The sequence below is a fragment of the Syngnathus scovelli genome, chromosome 7 (genome assembly GCF_024217435.2).
Source record: "Syngnathus scovelli strain Florida chromosome 7, RoL_Ssco_1.2, whole genome shotgun sequence".
Lineage (NCBI taxonomy): Eukaryota > Metazoa > Chordata > Actinopteri > Syngnathiformes > Syngnathidae > Syngnathus > Syngnathus scovelli.
In genome coordinates, this window is record NC_090853.1 from 14,549,266 (window position 1) to 14,563,888 (window position 14,623).

Genomic DNA, 14,623 nt, shown 5'->3' on the forward strand with positions numbered 1-14,623 from the left:
AAGAAATCAGGTTACGGTTAACCGAATATTTTGTTGCACAGCTTTAAGGGTAAAGGAGATAAAACAACGTAATCTCAAGTAACTTCTTGTCTTCTAGTCAGATCATCACTGAAAAAGCGTGTCGGTGGCAAGGGGTACATGGCTTTATGGGCATTGCGTACAAAGATAGAGTTTTTACAAGTCTGCTTTAGATGCAATTTTACTCAAACTTCTGCAGAGGTTTGCATGTGGTTGTTTGAGGAGCAACTATTCAGTGGTATTTTTCCTGTGCTTTTTCATCTGTAACTATGGGAAGCTAGTGAAGCTGCGACACCCAACGATGACAATTTCAGAGACACTGAAAGGCGTTTGGTCCAACAGTATTCTATGGAGTCTTGCGAGAGTTGTATCAATCACTGTCAATGAATTTCAAGATTTGGTGATGAACAAACATGTAGTTGACCAACAGAGTGAAGAGGTTGTCTACATCTTTCCTTCTCTCGATTTACGTTCAGTGATGGGGGAGTGGAGAAAGCAGCGAGATATGTATCCTGCACCACAAAGAGATACAGGGCCCACTTGTGTCTTGGCGCAGAGGAGCGTTGTGCTTTCTTTATGCAGGCAGAGACATTGGACTACTTGGTGCTTTTATGTCCTGTATTGGTCTTTTTCAAAAGTTTAAAGTTTCCCATAAAAGAAATAATGACAATTTCGAGTGTAATTAAACTTGATTTGAATATTCACTTTTTTCTTTACTTAATTCACATCAAGCAAAATAAAATCAACAACATTTGGAATTAAGATTTGCACCCTTACTCCTGTGTAAAGTCTCATACATCCGATTTCAGTCCCAAAGTGTTGCAGCCCTCACATTGTAAATCTTGGTCAAGACCTTAATGAGATTTTCCAGCAGTGACAGGGCTTTTATTAGGTTTGCCACTGTCAATCTGCCACAATTACTTTTCCCATGCATATGAGCATTGACAGGCCGAATGTTTTATGAGCTGAGAGAATAGTTTTTACGTCTCATAAATCTCTTGATGGGTTGCACTTTTCATTATTCATTTAGTCCTACCTGCATAACACACATCCAGCTGTATTTGGCTGTCTGCTGTGTAATGGATTTGTTTGTAATGAGCACCTGAGCTTGTTCTGTTGCTCTACTTTATTTTCCTCTCATCTGCCAATTGTATATCTGACAAATATAAAATCCACATAATGACACAGTCATACTAGAATGTTAAATAGAATGTATACATTCTAATTGCCAGTGTTTGCAGATCATATTTTGTGGTAAGTAACAAGAATTTGGCATGTTTTTTTTTGCACCTCCTTGAGTGACGACACTTCAAATAAATTCAGATCAAGTCAGCAGAAGTTGAGATCTTGCTTTCTTAACTGATTTGGTTGATAAGGACAAAACAACAGGGGAAACACTGATACATGGCTTTATTGAGGAGAATGTTTTGAATGATTTGTTGCGAAAACATTGTCTTGTGCCAGCCTAAAAACTAGGAGCTTCTAGGGTTTAAAATTCTGTTTAATCAGTTAAAATGAGTAAATAAATGACAGACAGACTGACGGACGGACGAACGAACGGACAGACAGACAGAATTCATAGATCGATAGAGAGAGAGAGAGAGAGAGAGAGAGAGAGAGAGAGAGAGAGAGAGAGAGAGAGAGAGAGAGAGAGAGAGAGAGAGAATAGATAGGCAGGCAGGCAGGCAGACTTAATGTATATCTGTTAGTGGAGAAAAAAAAATAACGACACTTTGCCACATGTCCAGGTTTAGCGAACGTTTGCGTTCAGTAGACTGACATGGAAGAAAAAAGAACTTGGAAAAATGATTCTAAAGGGGGATCTCAGGGACATACATTAGTTCAACAGCAGACCAGCTGTTCAATCAGAATCAATCAGTCCTTTACATTAAACTGACCAGGATGTTATAAAACGTCTTGTCAGTTAGCACTTATTGAAAACCATGAGAAAATTGGTATCAGTGTTTCAAAATAGCACAGAGAAATGTGCTGTATGTATAGTGTGGTGTGCTTAAAATGTTTTTTAATTCATCGAGGAGAATCTTATCTGTTCCCACTTTCCTTTAGGTAGAAGATGCCATGCTAATGTTTGACAAAACAACTAGTCGACATAGAGGTACGTATGTTTAGCAACTTCTGCTATGCCAATGTACACCATTCTGTGTTGTACCATATATGGCCAAAATATGGGAGCTTTTGTCAGTATATTGTGTCCATTACAAAACTGTTTACACATGCTGGAGAAAAAGACACACTCACACAATTGACACAGCAGTCACCTCTGCAAGTTTGATAATAAGTACACTCCTTCAAAGATACTTCCAATCCTGAAGGTCAGGTTCATTGTTGTTTATTACATATAGCGTTCACTCTGCCAGACAATCCATGCTAAATCTGACCTCTTATCGTAGAGACTCACACTGCTGGCTGACACACAACAAACAGACATAACTGCACAACAGCTGGATAATAGATTCCACCAACAAAACACGCTACATACGGCATTAGTTCTCCCTAAATTTGATGAGTCCCCTTTGGCTATTTTATCCCTACGATACGTCAATAGGGATCTACACCGGCATTTATTGATTGGATGATGAAGGACAGAGAGATGAGAGTGAGAAGAGGATCAAATAAGGGAAAGAGAGGGAAAGAAAAAGCAGAAGAGAAAAGATGCCCCAAGTTGAATAGGAGCTAGATTGAAGGAAGGAGGCCTGTGTGGTCTGATAAGGAGCCACTTCGGTGGCAGGATTGTTATCTCCACCACGTCCTCCCTGTCCAAACATCTTATCTTGGCTTTAGCAAATAGCCCTCTGCCCCCAAACAGAGGACTTAACAAAGACACAGAGGGGCTAAGGACAAGATTGTGAGTAGTTTTAAAAAGTGATAGATGCCAAATCACTAATAACACATTCAAATAAATTATAAAAAGTGCCTAATCCTTAGTATATCCAAAATCTCATCTCATTTTTCACATATTGGCAACGTTGTTTATGTAACACTGTAACATTAACAACTAATTAATGAACAAAGACTTTGTTAGCTGAGGAGTATTTCTATTGATAAATGACGACTTGCGGCATTAAAATAACTTCAATAGTGATATAGCTTTGTTTTAATATCGCTGCCATAATTTCCTTTTTCTTTATTCATTTGGGCATTATGAATCGAGTTGTAAATTGTTATGCAAAATGCAAAATCAAACTTTACATATGTCAGTTTTACCTTGCTAGCTACACCTTGCTTCCTAATACACTAATTGTTTCTTCTGTAATTTAAGTTCTAAGTCTTAAAATCTCTGTTAGGCTGCTCTCAATGTTTGTTTGTTTTATTCATTACCGTGTAAGTATTTTTACCTTCTACACTGCCATCATCCAGTCTGTCCTCTGCACCTCCATCACTGTCTGGTTTGGATCAGCCTCCAAACAAGACAAGCACAGACTGCAACGGACAATAAGGACTGCAGAAAAGATAATTGGAATCAACCTCCCATCTATCCAAGACTTGTACCTGTCCAGGACCAGGAAACGTGCAAGTAACATCTCAACAGACCCTTCGCACCCAGGTTGCAGCCTGTTTGAACTACTCCCCTCCGGACGCCGTTATAGAGCTCTGTACACTAAAACCAGCAGACACAGAGACAGCTTCTTCCCCCAGGCTGTCGCTCTGATGAACTCACACCACTCTTAGAGTCTCAGAGTCATTACTGTGCAATAACATCCCGCTTGCCACACCTTTTTTGTCTACACTGTTTGTACTATGTGTCCTCTCTGCATCCATTGCAGCCTGGTCATCCTAGAAGAGGGACCCTCCCATCTGTGGTCTCTTCTCAAGGTTTCTCATTTCCCCTAGCTGGAGTTTTGAGTTTTTCCTTGCCCTCTTGGGAGTTTAAGATCAGGGGGTGTTTGAGAATATCTTTCGTTCTTCACATGTCCTGAGTGTTGTTGTTAGTCACCAAATGTTGAACAGAGGCTGTGATTTACCGAAGTCAAATTCCTTGTTTGGCACGCTCAAACATGGCGAATAAAAAACTCTTGAACTCTTGAACTCTTATTCTTTTTCTCTTGTCTGACTTGTTACTTGGGTGAGAGGCAGCCTCATTGCATGATAGTGCTCTCGGCCTATTATTTTTTGTCTGACCGTGTAGGAGTATTGGAAGGGGCACTTCATGTGGAAATGGTTCTTATAAATAATATTGCTTTGGTAATAACCAGATGCTTTTGACCTTGACCACCACCGTGTCAATTGCTATTAATGATTTCAGCACGGCCTCTGATTGCCTCAAATTGAGACATGCATTATTAAGTTAATGTATTCTTTAAAGCTTGGCACTCCATCAGGTACCCATTTCAGTCCCACATTTATCATTTAATAGTCATAGCTAAATGTATGTTATTAATAATTTAATCTCACATTCTTAATCTTGTAAGGAGCAATTGAGGACCACAATTTTGATCTTTAAATTGGTGATTAAATATAAATCTTCCAAAAAAATAAAAATTAAATTAAATCCATTTTATATACCGCTTGTCCTCAGGAAGGCCACGGTTAAGATGAAGCCACTAGCTGACTTAAATTATTTTTATGCATAATGTTATATGTGTGTATATGTGTGTATGTAGTATATATATATATATATGTATACCGGAATCTTCGGACTATAAGTTGCGTTTTTTTTCATAGTTCTACAGCCTTAGAGCAGAGCACTCAACACTACTGCTCTGTAGACAGCAATTTTTGTTTGAAGCTTTATACCATGGTTTTGCCACAGCCTCTTTGTCAGGCTTCCAAAAGATGAGCTAGCTTTGGAGATGCGCAGTGAGATCTCGCTGTCCAGAGATCCGTTGCTGGAGATTGTGCTGCCTAGGTAGCAGAACTTCAACACGGTCTTGAGGTCCGTGTTGTCAATGGACACTGATGGTGGGGGCAGCACAGCAGGGGTCTGAGGTGACGGGGGCGGTTGGAACATGGCCTCTGTCTTCCCCAGCAAAGAGGAATTCCCGCAGTAGAGCCTCAAACACCTTAGTCTTTGCCTGGAGCCTCCGCAAGTTGAAAAGTTTGCCACAGACGCGGAACTGTCTGTGAAGGCGTCCAGCAGCATTGCAGAGAACAGGATTTTCTAGGACCCTTTTTCAAGTAGAGTACATGAGTAAAGAATAGTTCATTGATATTGAAGCACATTCTCACTGTTGAAACTGCATAATGTTACGGTGGCTTACAATAATAGTAAATATTCTATATTTTTAAGGAATAAAAGCATAGTCATAGTCTAGCATAGTCTCTGCACTACTCTATGTCAAATGAAATTCAACAGACATGTTTACACATAATTTCTGATTTTGCAGCTTTGATCTTCACACAGTGAATTACGAAAAATGAAGATGGGAATTTTTTTTTTTTTTTATAAATCCCCTGGTTCAGTCTGACATTTTTCTATGCATTGGTGGGCACATTTTTATTTCACATGAACTCTCGCTGCCCCAGTCCAAAAAAAAAATTCTATCCAGACCAATAGACACCTCCAAATGGAGAAATTATGCCGTTTTTAGAGATATAGCTGCTTTTTCTGGCTTCAGCGAATACATTTATCAGCATATCTTTTGTCATATCAATACTCTTGCCCTAATTTATTTTATACAGGAGCTTAATGTATCATCTGTACGAATCCAGCAGCTTCATTTACTTCACTACAAGTATGCAAGTGCAAAATATTTCTATACAAGTAACATCATGAGCGCTAATTTAAACTAAACTATAGCAGCTTTTTTTTTAATCTGCATTGTATGATTGCTTCAACGCAAAACTATAGTGTGAGGTAGAATGAGCTAGCGACAAACTGACATAAAGCACAATCACACGAATCAACAACTGCTCGTTGACCTGTGCTGTTAAGTAGGTTTGTCTTTTAAATGGCAATTTACAACTTGCTGCAAACTTGTATGGTTTTGAATTTAAAGGGTCTGTATCATGCTATTTTACGCTTTCCACAATCAACAATGACAATGAGTACATATTACCTTTGGCACAACGGCTATGTAATTTTTTGTGAAATATGAGTTATTTTGGTGACTATATTAAGAACTAAGTCTAAGACGCTTCACTACAAGCCGCATGTCCTTGTGTGGCTGCCGCACTTCATTCATTACTTCGTTCAAAAGCTGATGACTGCTGCCATACACACCACACACAAAACAGTAGTAATAAAGATACTTCATGCTTCACCTATTGCAGATTCGCTACGTCATGGGTTTATAAGTGACGGGAGGACGGCGTTTAAATACACGCTGATAGCGCGGGGCGTGCCTCTGAGCAATGTGCATCACTGTGGACAAGCACAGCAGCCAGCCTGTCACGAACGAGGCAGGACAACCATGTGCAACACAGACTCTTTATTTAGGGCAGTGTTTCCCAACCTTTTTTGAACGAATCGTTCACTCACGAGCCAACACTAACAGCAACACACACATACATTGCGTATGTGCCGATGCCACAACATGAAATCTCAAAATTCTCCGATTTGCCACGCATGCACGATTAGCCTTGCGGAAACTGACCTGTGGTTTGGTAATCCTGTTTACAATTCGCTCGGTATTTAATGTTGGACAATTTCCCACGGAACATCTGTCACGTGACACCGGTGTGCCGCGGCACACTGGTTGGGAAACACTGATTTAGGGAATGGGAAAAGAGGAAAAGCTGGAACGCCAGGCAACTGACAAGCACGAAGGAAAAATGCACCGTCGCGAAGGATTCGGGACAGAGGCAATGAGCCGTGATAGCGCGAGGCATGCGTCACTGCGGACATGTCTGAGTTCATGCGCAGTAGGTGGCAGCCCGCCACGCGCGAGGGAACTGCACCAACTGGTGTAGGAGTTTGGGCACGTGACAGTATTACGGGTTCATTCTTTTATTTTCTGTAAAGCTACAATTCATGCACAGAACAGTGTGGGAATGGTTATTAAGGGAATGGGAAAGGTTTGTGTAGCATAAAGGTATTGGGGAGAGTTTAAAAAGTTTTAATATTGTGTACTGGACCACAATGCAACAAGAGATTCATACGCAACCGTGACTCTCTTTGGTTTCGCTATGCATGATTTCCCCCGGGTTAGTAGAATGAGTCCACCTGAAAGTGGACACTCTTCAACCACTCTTCAAAATAACTTGTAATACACCCATGCCCTCTGGCGGGCAAGAATAAACATTACGTGTTGGAAATTTCATCTCATATTTATTTAAAGTCCCAATTAATACACATACCGTGGATTTTGACTGTCACGGTTCCTTTTCGTAACGTAACCCCTGTGAAATCAAGGGTTCATTGTATTGTAGAGCCTTATGTCCTCGATCCAGAGTACTATTCATCAATGCACATGTTAATGTGTTTTACAAATCTGTTTTTTATACAACAAAATACGTCTGTCGTATTGTGCTTGACAACGCATCTAACATTCGTTTCTCTCTTATGTCATCACTTAGCTAGTGATTTTATTTACTCACAGCTCTGCCCTGTCCAGCAGGTTTGATTTTGGCACTTGCACTAATTTTAAGGTTTAATCTCCAACCCAATACACTTTTTTTTACTGGCTAAGGTTTTATTGGATTGAGAGGATCTCGTGTTTAGAGAGCAGAACAAACAGAAATGCTCAGAGAAGGGAGAATGGAGACAAACACTACTTTGGCGGGTGTTTTTGGAGAGGAATTATTAACATATTAACATGGCTAAAATCTCAAAAATCGATTTAACATATTTCTGCAGTCAAATGTGGTATAAATGCGGTACTACATGAACGTGAACTACATGCAGTCTTGAATTCCTTTCAGCAAACAAGGTACTTGTTTGTGCGGTATTACTCAACCTCCAGGCTCTGTTCAGTTTTGTTTTAATTAGACTTGGAATAATAATGACAGCAATAGGTTTGCCATGCTTACAAATTATGTATTCCTGGTTGTATTTTATCTTCTCCCTTTTGACCACAAAAGTAGAGCAATGAACTGATATGTTTTCTTAATAAGGCACTGGTGGCTAGTTTTGTATTGCTCAATGACTTTGACTTATTTCTTTGTTGTTGTTGTTTTTTGCTGCTCCACTACTGCAGTTGTCACCCCTCCAGGTATTAAACTCTTCTCCTTGGAAAACAAGAACGTAGCAAATGAAGCTTCTTGCTATTGACTCTTGCACTGCCTTATACTCTCCAGGGTTCATCTCCTTTCCAGTGCTTCTAATTACAGCTGGCAACTGCAACATCTTGCTTTATGAAATTTCCCCAAGGGCAAAGTCATGAACACTCCTTCAGTTGTGTTTGAATTCGTATGCCCATCTTCTCTTATATATGTCTGACTGCTGGGTCAAGGATTGGGATGGATAATTAGAATTGTTTTTCCCAGAGAGCTTTCATTATATCTGAGTGGTGAAATAAATAATGTACAAGAAATGAATGAGGAACTCCTCCTCCAACTCCCCTCTTTATTGACTCTCCCTTTCAGTGTGCCAACAGCTAAGTGGGAGAGTGAAATTAATGAGGCGTTATGTCATAGTGACTTACATTATGCATGTTGACAGGTTCTTCCTCCACATCTGAAGATGTTTTGTAATTAGAAGAGTGTGCAGAACGAGGATACAATCTTACTTAAAGCGAACTTAAGTCATGTTCAAGTGGAAAGACATCTAACCAATAGGCTTCCAACAACATTTTATATACGGATTTTACAAAATAACTTTTTACCATGATCTGCCCTTCTTAGGATGCTACATATAAACCAAGGCATGTTTGGAACGATGGCTATAGCACACTGAGTTTTGGCTTTAGTTGGTTAAATGGACATCAGACATATTTTTACATGAACCACACTGTAGTTTGCTGATTTACTAGTGCATATCTGGTTAGTCTGCTAAGCTTCAATATGTCACCATGGCCAATTGTAATTCCAATTCTGAGGAAACTTAATTTCATAAAATGTGTCCAACATTGTTGGGAAAACTATGCCTTCCAAAATTCACATTTTGGATATTGAACTCTGTGTCTGAACTATGGTCAAAATGTATTATTTAACTGAATTTTGGTCAGTTCCCATTTAATAGGTACTGATGGGAACAGAGGCGGCTCGGTGGTGCACTGGTTAGCACGTCCGCCTCACAGTTAAGAGGGAGTCGGTTCGATTCCACCTCCGACCCTCCCTGTGTGGAGTTTGCATGTTCTCCCTGAGCCCGTGTGGGTTTCCTCTGGGCACTCCGGTTTCCTCCCACATCCCAAAAACATGCTTGATAGGCCCACTGAGCACTCTAAATTGCCCCTAGGTGTGAGTGCGAATGCGGATGGTTGTTCGTCTCTGTGTGCCCTGCGATTGGCTGGCAACCAGTTCAGGGTGTCCCCCGCCTACTGCCTGATGACCGCTGGGATAGGCTCCAGCACACCCGCGACCCCTGTGGGTACAAAGCGATACAGAAAATGGATGGATGAACGGAACAGAAAAACATTTCACTTGTGGATGACACATCTCTTAATCTCTAAACCACCAATTACTCCAGTATGTCAATAAGGATTGGTAGCTGCCCCCACAGCTCTGCAAAAATAATTAAAAGATTTATTGTGTTGCCAGAAAACAGGTTTACTACCATTTGCTTTTGTTGTTCGCTGAAGCGAGTGTTGTAGGCATGTTTAACCTCTAATGCCAAGTCGTCCCGTGATGTGGGGTATAAGGTGTTCGATATTCACAAGGCACAGTTCTAGTGTTGAAATAATTACTTGCATGCATTTCATCAGCCATGATAAGCGTAATCAAATGTTTGTTTGTCTTGGGCAAGATCCCCACTCATAGCTTGTGTGCTAGCAATCCTCAGCTTCACAATTGATATTCAAGAATGCTGAGATCAAGAGCAATAAATCCATGAAGCAGAGTGATAACACCATCCACAAGGCTTCAGTGTCTCATTTGTCACACACCCACATTGCTATTAAAGTGGTCTACAAGCATTGCCATCATCTAATTAGAGAAGGCTCTCTGTCTATCTTCCCTCCGAGCCACCTTTCTTTCTCTATCTCCTTTCAGTTTACCTCCCAGTCATCTTGTCTGCTTCTCACGCTCTCCCTGTCTCCTGAATGCTAAATTGTTGATCCAGGAAATAGCCTCCTGTGATTTTTGGATTCATATGTTATGTCTATTTCAAGTCCAAACTGTATTGTTGTCAGCTTAAATACATTTGTCAGTTATTTTTAAGAAATCAAACAACAAAGAGTGTGAGCAGTGAAATAGTTGTCCATGTGTGACTGCTGTAGTGGAGTGAACATGCTGTCCATATGATTCTCTCAAAAATACCCCCTATGTATGTACTGCATAAACGGTTACCGAATGATAAAGAGCAGTGATGATTGAGGACAATACTTTTTGGCCACTGCACTACTATGTCTTGTGATAATTGTTGGATGTTGATCAAAGTACAAACTTGTAGTATAAAGATGGATAAAAATAATTACCAGAATTTTCGGACTATAAGCCGCACCAGACTATAAACCGCAGCAGCTAAAATCTGGGGATATTTTAGTGTTTTTCTTATACAAGCCGCTCCAGACTATAAGCCGCACGTGCGCACGAGTTATTTACAAAGAAAGACAGTACACAGAAAGCCTTTTTAAAGTTTTAATAACATACTACTTTAACATGTCTTTCTAAACACTGCCTGTGACTCAGCAGTAGTACCGCAGCAACACTGATTTGTGCACGTGAGTTATTTACAAAGACGGTACACAGAAAGCTTTTTTAAAGTTTTAATAACATACCTTAACATTTCTTTCCCAACACTGCCTGTGATGCGGCAGTAATACCGCAGCAACACGGAAGTAACACATCACTAATAGGGCTGGATTTAAAAAAAAAAAACATACTGGTAAAAGTCACTGAGACATGGCGGTAACACAGCAGCAACACAGTAGAACAGCACTAAAAGGGCCGGTTAAAAAAGCATACCAGTAAAAGTAAAAAAAAAAGAGCTTCACCGTCTTCATCTTCGTCCTGTGCACTGAAGCCATCGAAGTCTTCCTCCTCAGTGTCCGATTGGAATAGTGTTAGATTGAGAAAGTGTGTGGCGAAGGATATCTCTCTTTCGTCGTCGCTTTTATGCATTTGTTATTGCATTTTCCATGATAAGGGTCTGTTCATGCTAATTTTATTCATGCACCAAGCACTAGATTGCATCAAACTAGCGAACGACACGTATAGCTCCAGAGTAAACGTGATCGGGAAATAAAGAAAAGGGTGACGCAACACAATGTCATCAACATCGACTGCCTTTAACTTAAAAACGGCATCATATGCATTTCTTTTGTCCCCCATAATGACGGTTTGTGCATAAAAGCTTCCTTTCAGTCATGTCCGTCTTGATCTCGTTCTGTCTCTTCTTTGTGTGAATTATACGGCACTATTTGCCTGGCGGATACACATGCGATCAACACACCACTTTTCTCCCCAGTGACAGTGTCATATATCCCTCCGCCCAGCAAAGCGGTGCCGCACAACAGCGGTCCACAGCCTTTTTACGTGTATAAAAGTGATCAAGTCATCACAAAAATCACAGGAAAAGTCCTATATAAACCGCACTGGACTATAAGCCGCAGGGTTCAAAATTTGAGAAAAAAGTCACAGCTTATAGTCCAAAATTTACGGAAACTAATGTGTACTTTTCTCATTTTTATTCAAAAGGGTATAAACATATTTGATATTTTGGTGTTAAAATATGGCAAACGTGTCATTAGGTCAATGGTGTCAAATAAATGGCCCGCAAGGAGGTTCGATCAGGCAAGCGTTCGATCAGGCCCGCGTTCGATCAGGCCCGCAGGATAGTTTAAAAGTGAAAAAATGCATAAAAGACATGGAATTAATATTTTGAACAATATGCAATTCAAGGATTATCCATTATGTTTTGATCAGAGTAGAAGACAACATTGTTTTGATCAGAGAAGACAAACCCAACACAGCAGACCAATGTAGCAATGCGCCAATTGCTGCTTGTTACGACGTTGTTTTTACCCTAGCCCCACTTAATTAGGGTGTCAATCTTGATAAGAGGTATTTTCCCAATTTCATCAAAAACAATGTTTGAATTCAAATGTAATAATCTTTTCCACTGCCTTTGTATAAAGCCATTTTATACCTCTTCCTCAATAAAAGAGAGAAAAAATAAACAAAATCTACACAGTTGTGGACGGGCAAAAAAAAAAAAAAAACTCTAGCTAGAGTTCAGATGATTCTGAATGTATTCCCTTTACATATGGATGCAGGCCACTGTGCTCATTCAAAACAGCCCCAAAAAAGATCTGTGTTGTCAGAGCAATCCTGTCTTGGAGGTCTGCAACTTTTCCTTTCAATACGTGCTTTGTTTTGTGCTCCAACTTACGCTGTCAACTGTGGAACATTATATAGAAAGACCTGAGTGAATTCTCATCATCACCCACTGACTCTTTACCCAGTTTGTGGTATTTAGTTGGACCTCACTGATAAATTGTTCCTGACAGCTGATTTGTTTGATGTCAGAAGTACTAACTGAAGCATTGGTAATGCGGTGCGCAGGAGGAGAAGCGTAAGAGCTTACTTTTCCTTTATTGCCTCACCTGTATGGGCTATACTTCTTTTTTTTTTTTCATTTGTCAATGATACGTTGATCTCTTCATGTCTACCTAAAGTATGTGCAACCTAAAGTTGATAATAGAAAATGTATTAAACATTTTGGCATGGTTCTCAAATGACCACAGGCGGTTGTGCTCATTTTTCTGACCCACCGACCTCATGGTTAAACTTAGACTCATGGCACGTCAGGGTAAGGTTAATTACTAATGGCTATGTCATTTTAAAATAAGTGAATAAACCTTTTGTTTTTTTTCTCCTTTTATTTCCAAATTACAACACAATTATACCAGGTCTACACAATGGCAGCTTAGTAAAACAATGGAATTTATTGTTTTATAAAAATATATATTAAATTCATATTTAACACAACTGAATTACATGGCCCCTTCAAAAAATTAAGCTCTGACATGCAGTCCCAAACTCTGTGATCAGCTAGCTTACTTAAAGTTTTCTAGGGCAGAGGTCCAGTGCCCAATTTTCACGTAAAGACATGTTTTGACTGACTGTCGAAGCTGTGGTGCAACGACATGGAGCCGACGGCAAATATGAACATTAGTAGCGAGCCAGCCTGGCCATGCCCGCCGTCACAACCATTCTTTATAGGGTAGTATGCAACCTGCCGCAAGGGTCAAAGTAGCAGTACGCTGTTCTGGTTTACAAAAATGTTAATTTTCATGCACTTGAATGTGTCAAACTGTACAATGTGGAGTTATTAATGTTACTGCACTTCCATTTGTTCATCTGTACAGTGTGCGTCATTAATGTTAATGCACTTGCAAACTGTATAGTATTTACATTTACAAGGCGCCAGTGAGGTGCTTTGCAAAATTAAGTTGCTCTTAACTTCAATATCAGAAATTAGCGCACTGTCTTGGTGTACCCAAAACTAGTCATGAATGTTCATGACAGGAACTTTAACTTTTTAAGCTGTACAGCATTTACATTCACATGGCTTGGAGGAAGTGACACACTATGCAGATGTACATGTTTATTCATAGATTGTGCCAAGTTTAAATTTGCATTAAATAAATGCACAATTGTACATTTTCCCTTTTATGGGTACAGTCAAACCTCGATTTTCAACCACAATCTGTTCCAGAAGGCGGTTCAAGAAGTGAATCGGTCGAATTCCGAATCTAATTTTCCCATTACAAATAATGGAAAAAAATTTAATCCGTTCCAAGACTAAAAAAAACGCCTTTTTAAAGCATTTTTTTCATTTGCGCATTTTTGTCCGATCGCGCAACTGCATCGCGCTGGTCGCATTATTGTGACAGCCGTCGCTGAAATCTAGAAAATATTTTTCAAGTCCTGATGTACTTTCCAAAATTTAAGTGGACCTCAGTGCACAGGGAGCTTAATTTGGTCCGATCGCGCAACCGCAGCGCGCCGGGCGCTCGCTGTCGCATTGCTTTAAGAGCGTCTTTGTGTTTTAGGATGGCTTTACTGCTCCCACTTGGTTTCTTTGGAGGCATGATTAAGGGTTAATACAATCCTCAAAGTAACGAAAATACAATAATGAACAGAGTCAGTCAGCATCCGGGCCGCGCAATCGGGGTTTTTCGGGTCCTTTCGGCTCATCTCGTAAGGTTTGATCTCCGAATTTTGTTCGACAACTGAAGCAAACAAAACTCGTATTTTTTGTTCGAATTCCGATTTGTTCGAGAACCGGGACGTTCGAAAACCGAGGTTTGACTGTATTTTCTTTTTGAGTGACACACATCGTGATATATCATTTAAAAAAATAATCTGACTGTATATTGTGGATATCGCCGATATTGTGTATCGCATTATTGTTGTATCATGGGATAGTGTCACAATATTGAATCGTGAGTTACCCGTATTGTGTCCCACCGAGATAGATATATATATATGGATATATATAGATATATTGGTTAGCACGTCCACCTCATAGTTGAAAGGTGCAGGGTTTGTTTCTGGCTCCAGTCTTTCTGTGTGGTGTGTTGGATTTCGTTCACAATTTAGG

General features: G+C 40.0%; 1 protein-coding gene across 8 annotated transcripts in view; it reads left to right on the forward strand.

Moving 5' to 3' along the window:
• The window catches only part of msi2b (musashi RNA-binding protein 2b), a 159,678-nt gene that overhangs the window by 60,476 nt on the left and 84,579 nt on the right, over positions 1-14,623 (forward strand). For all 8 annotated transcript variants that reach the window (XR_011087117.1, XM_068651367.1, XM_068651370.1 and 5 more), the window contains one exon: positions 2,086-2,134. Coding sequence is in view for 7 of the 8 variants with exons in the window: in XM_068651367.1 (XP_068507468.1) it covers positions 2,086-2,134 (49 nt within the window). In the remaining variant the exon portion in view is untranslated. The remainder of the gene's footprint in view (positions 1-2,085; positions 2,135-14,623) is intronic.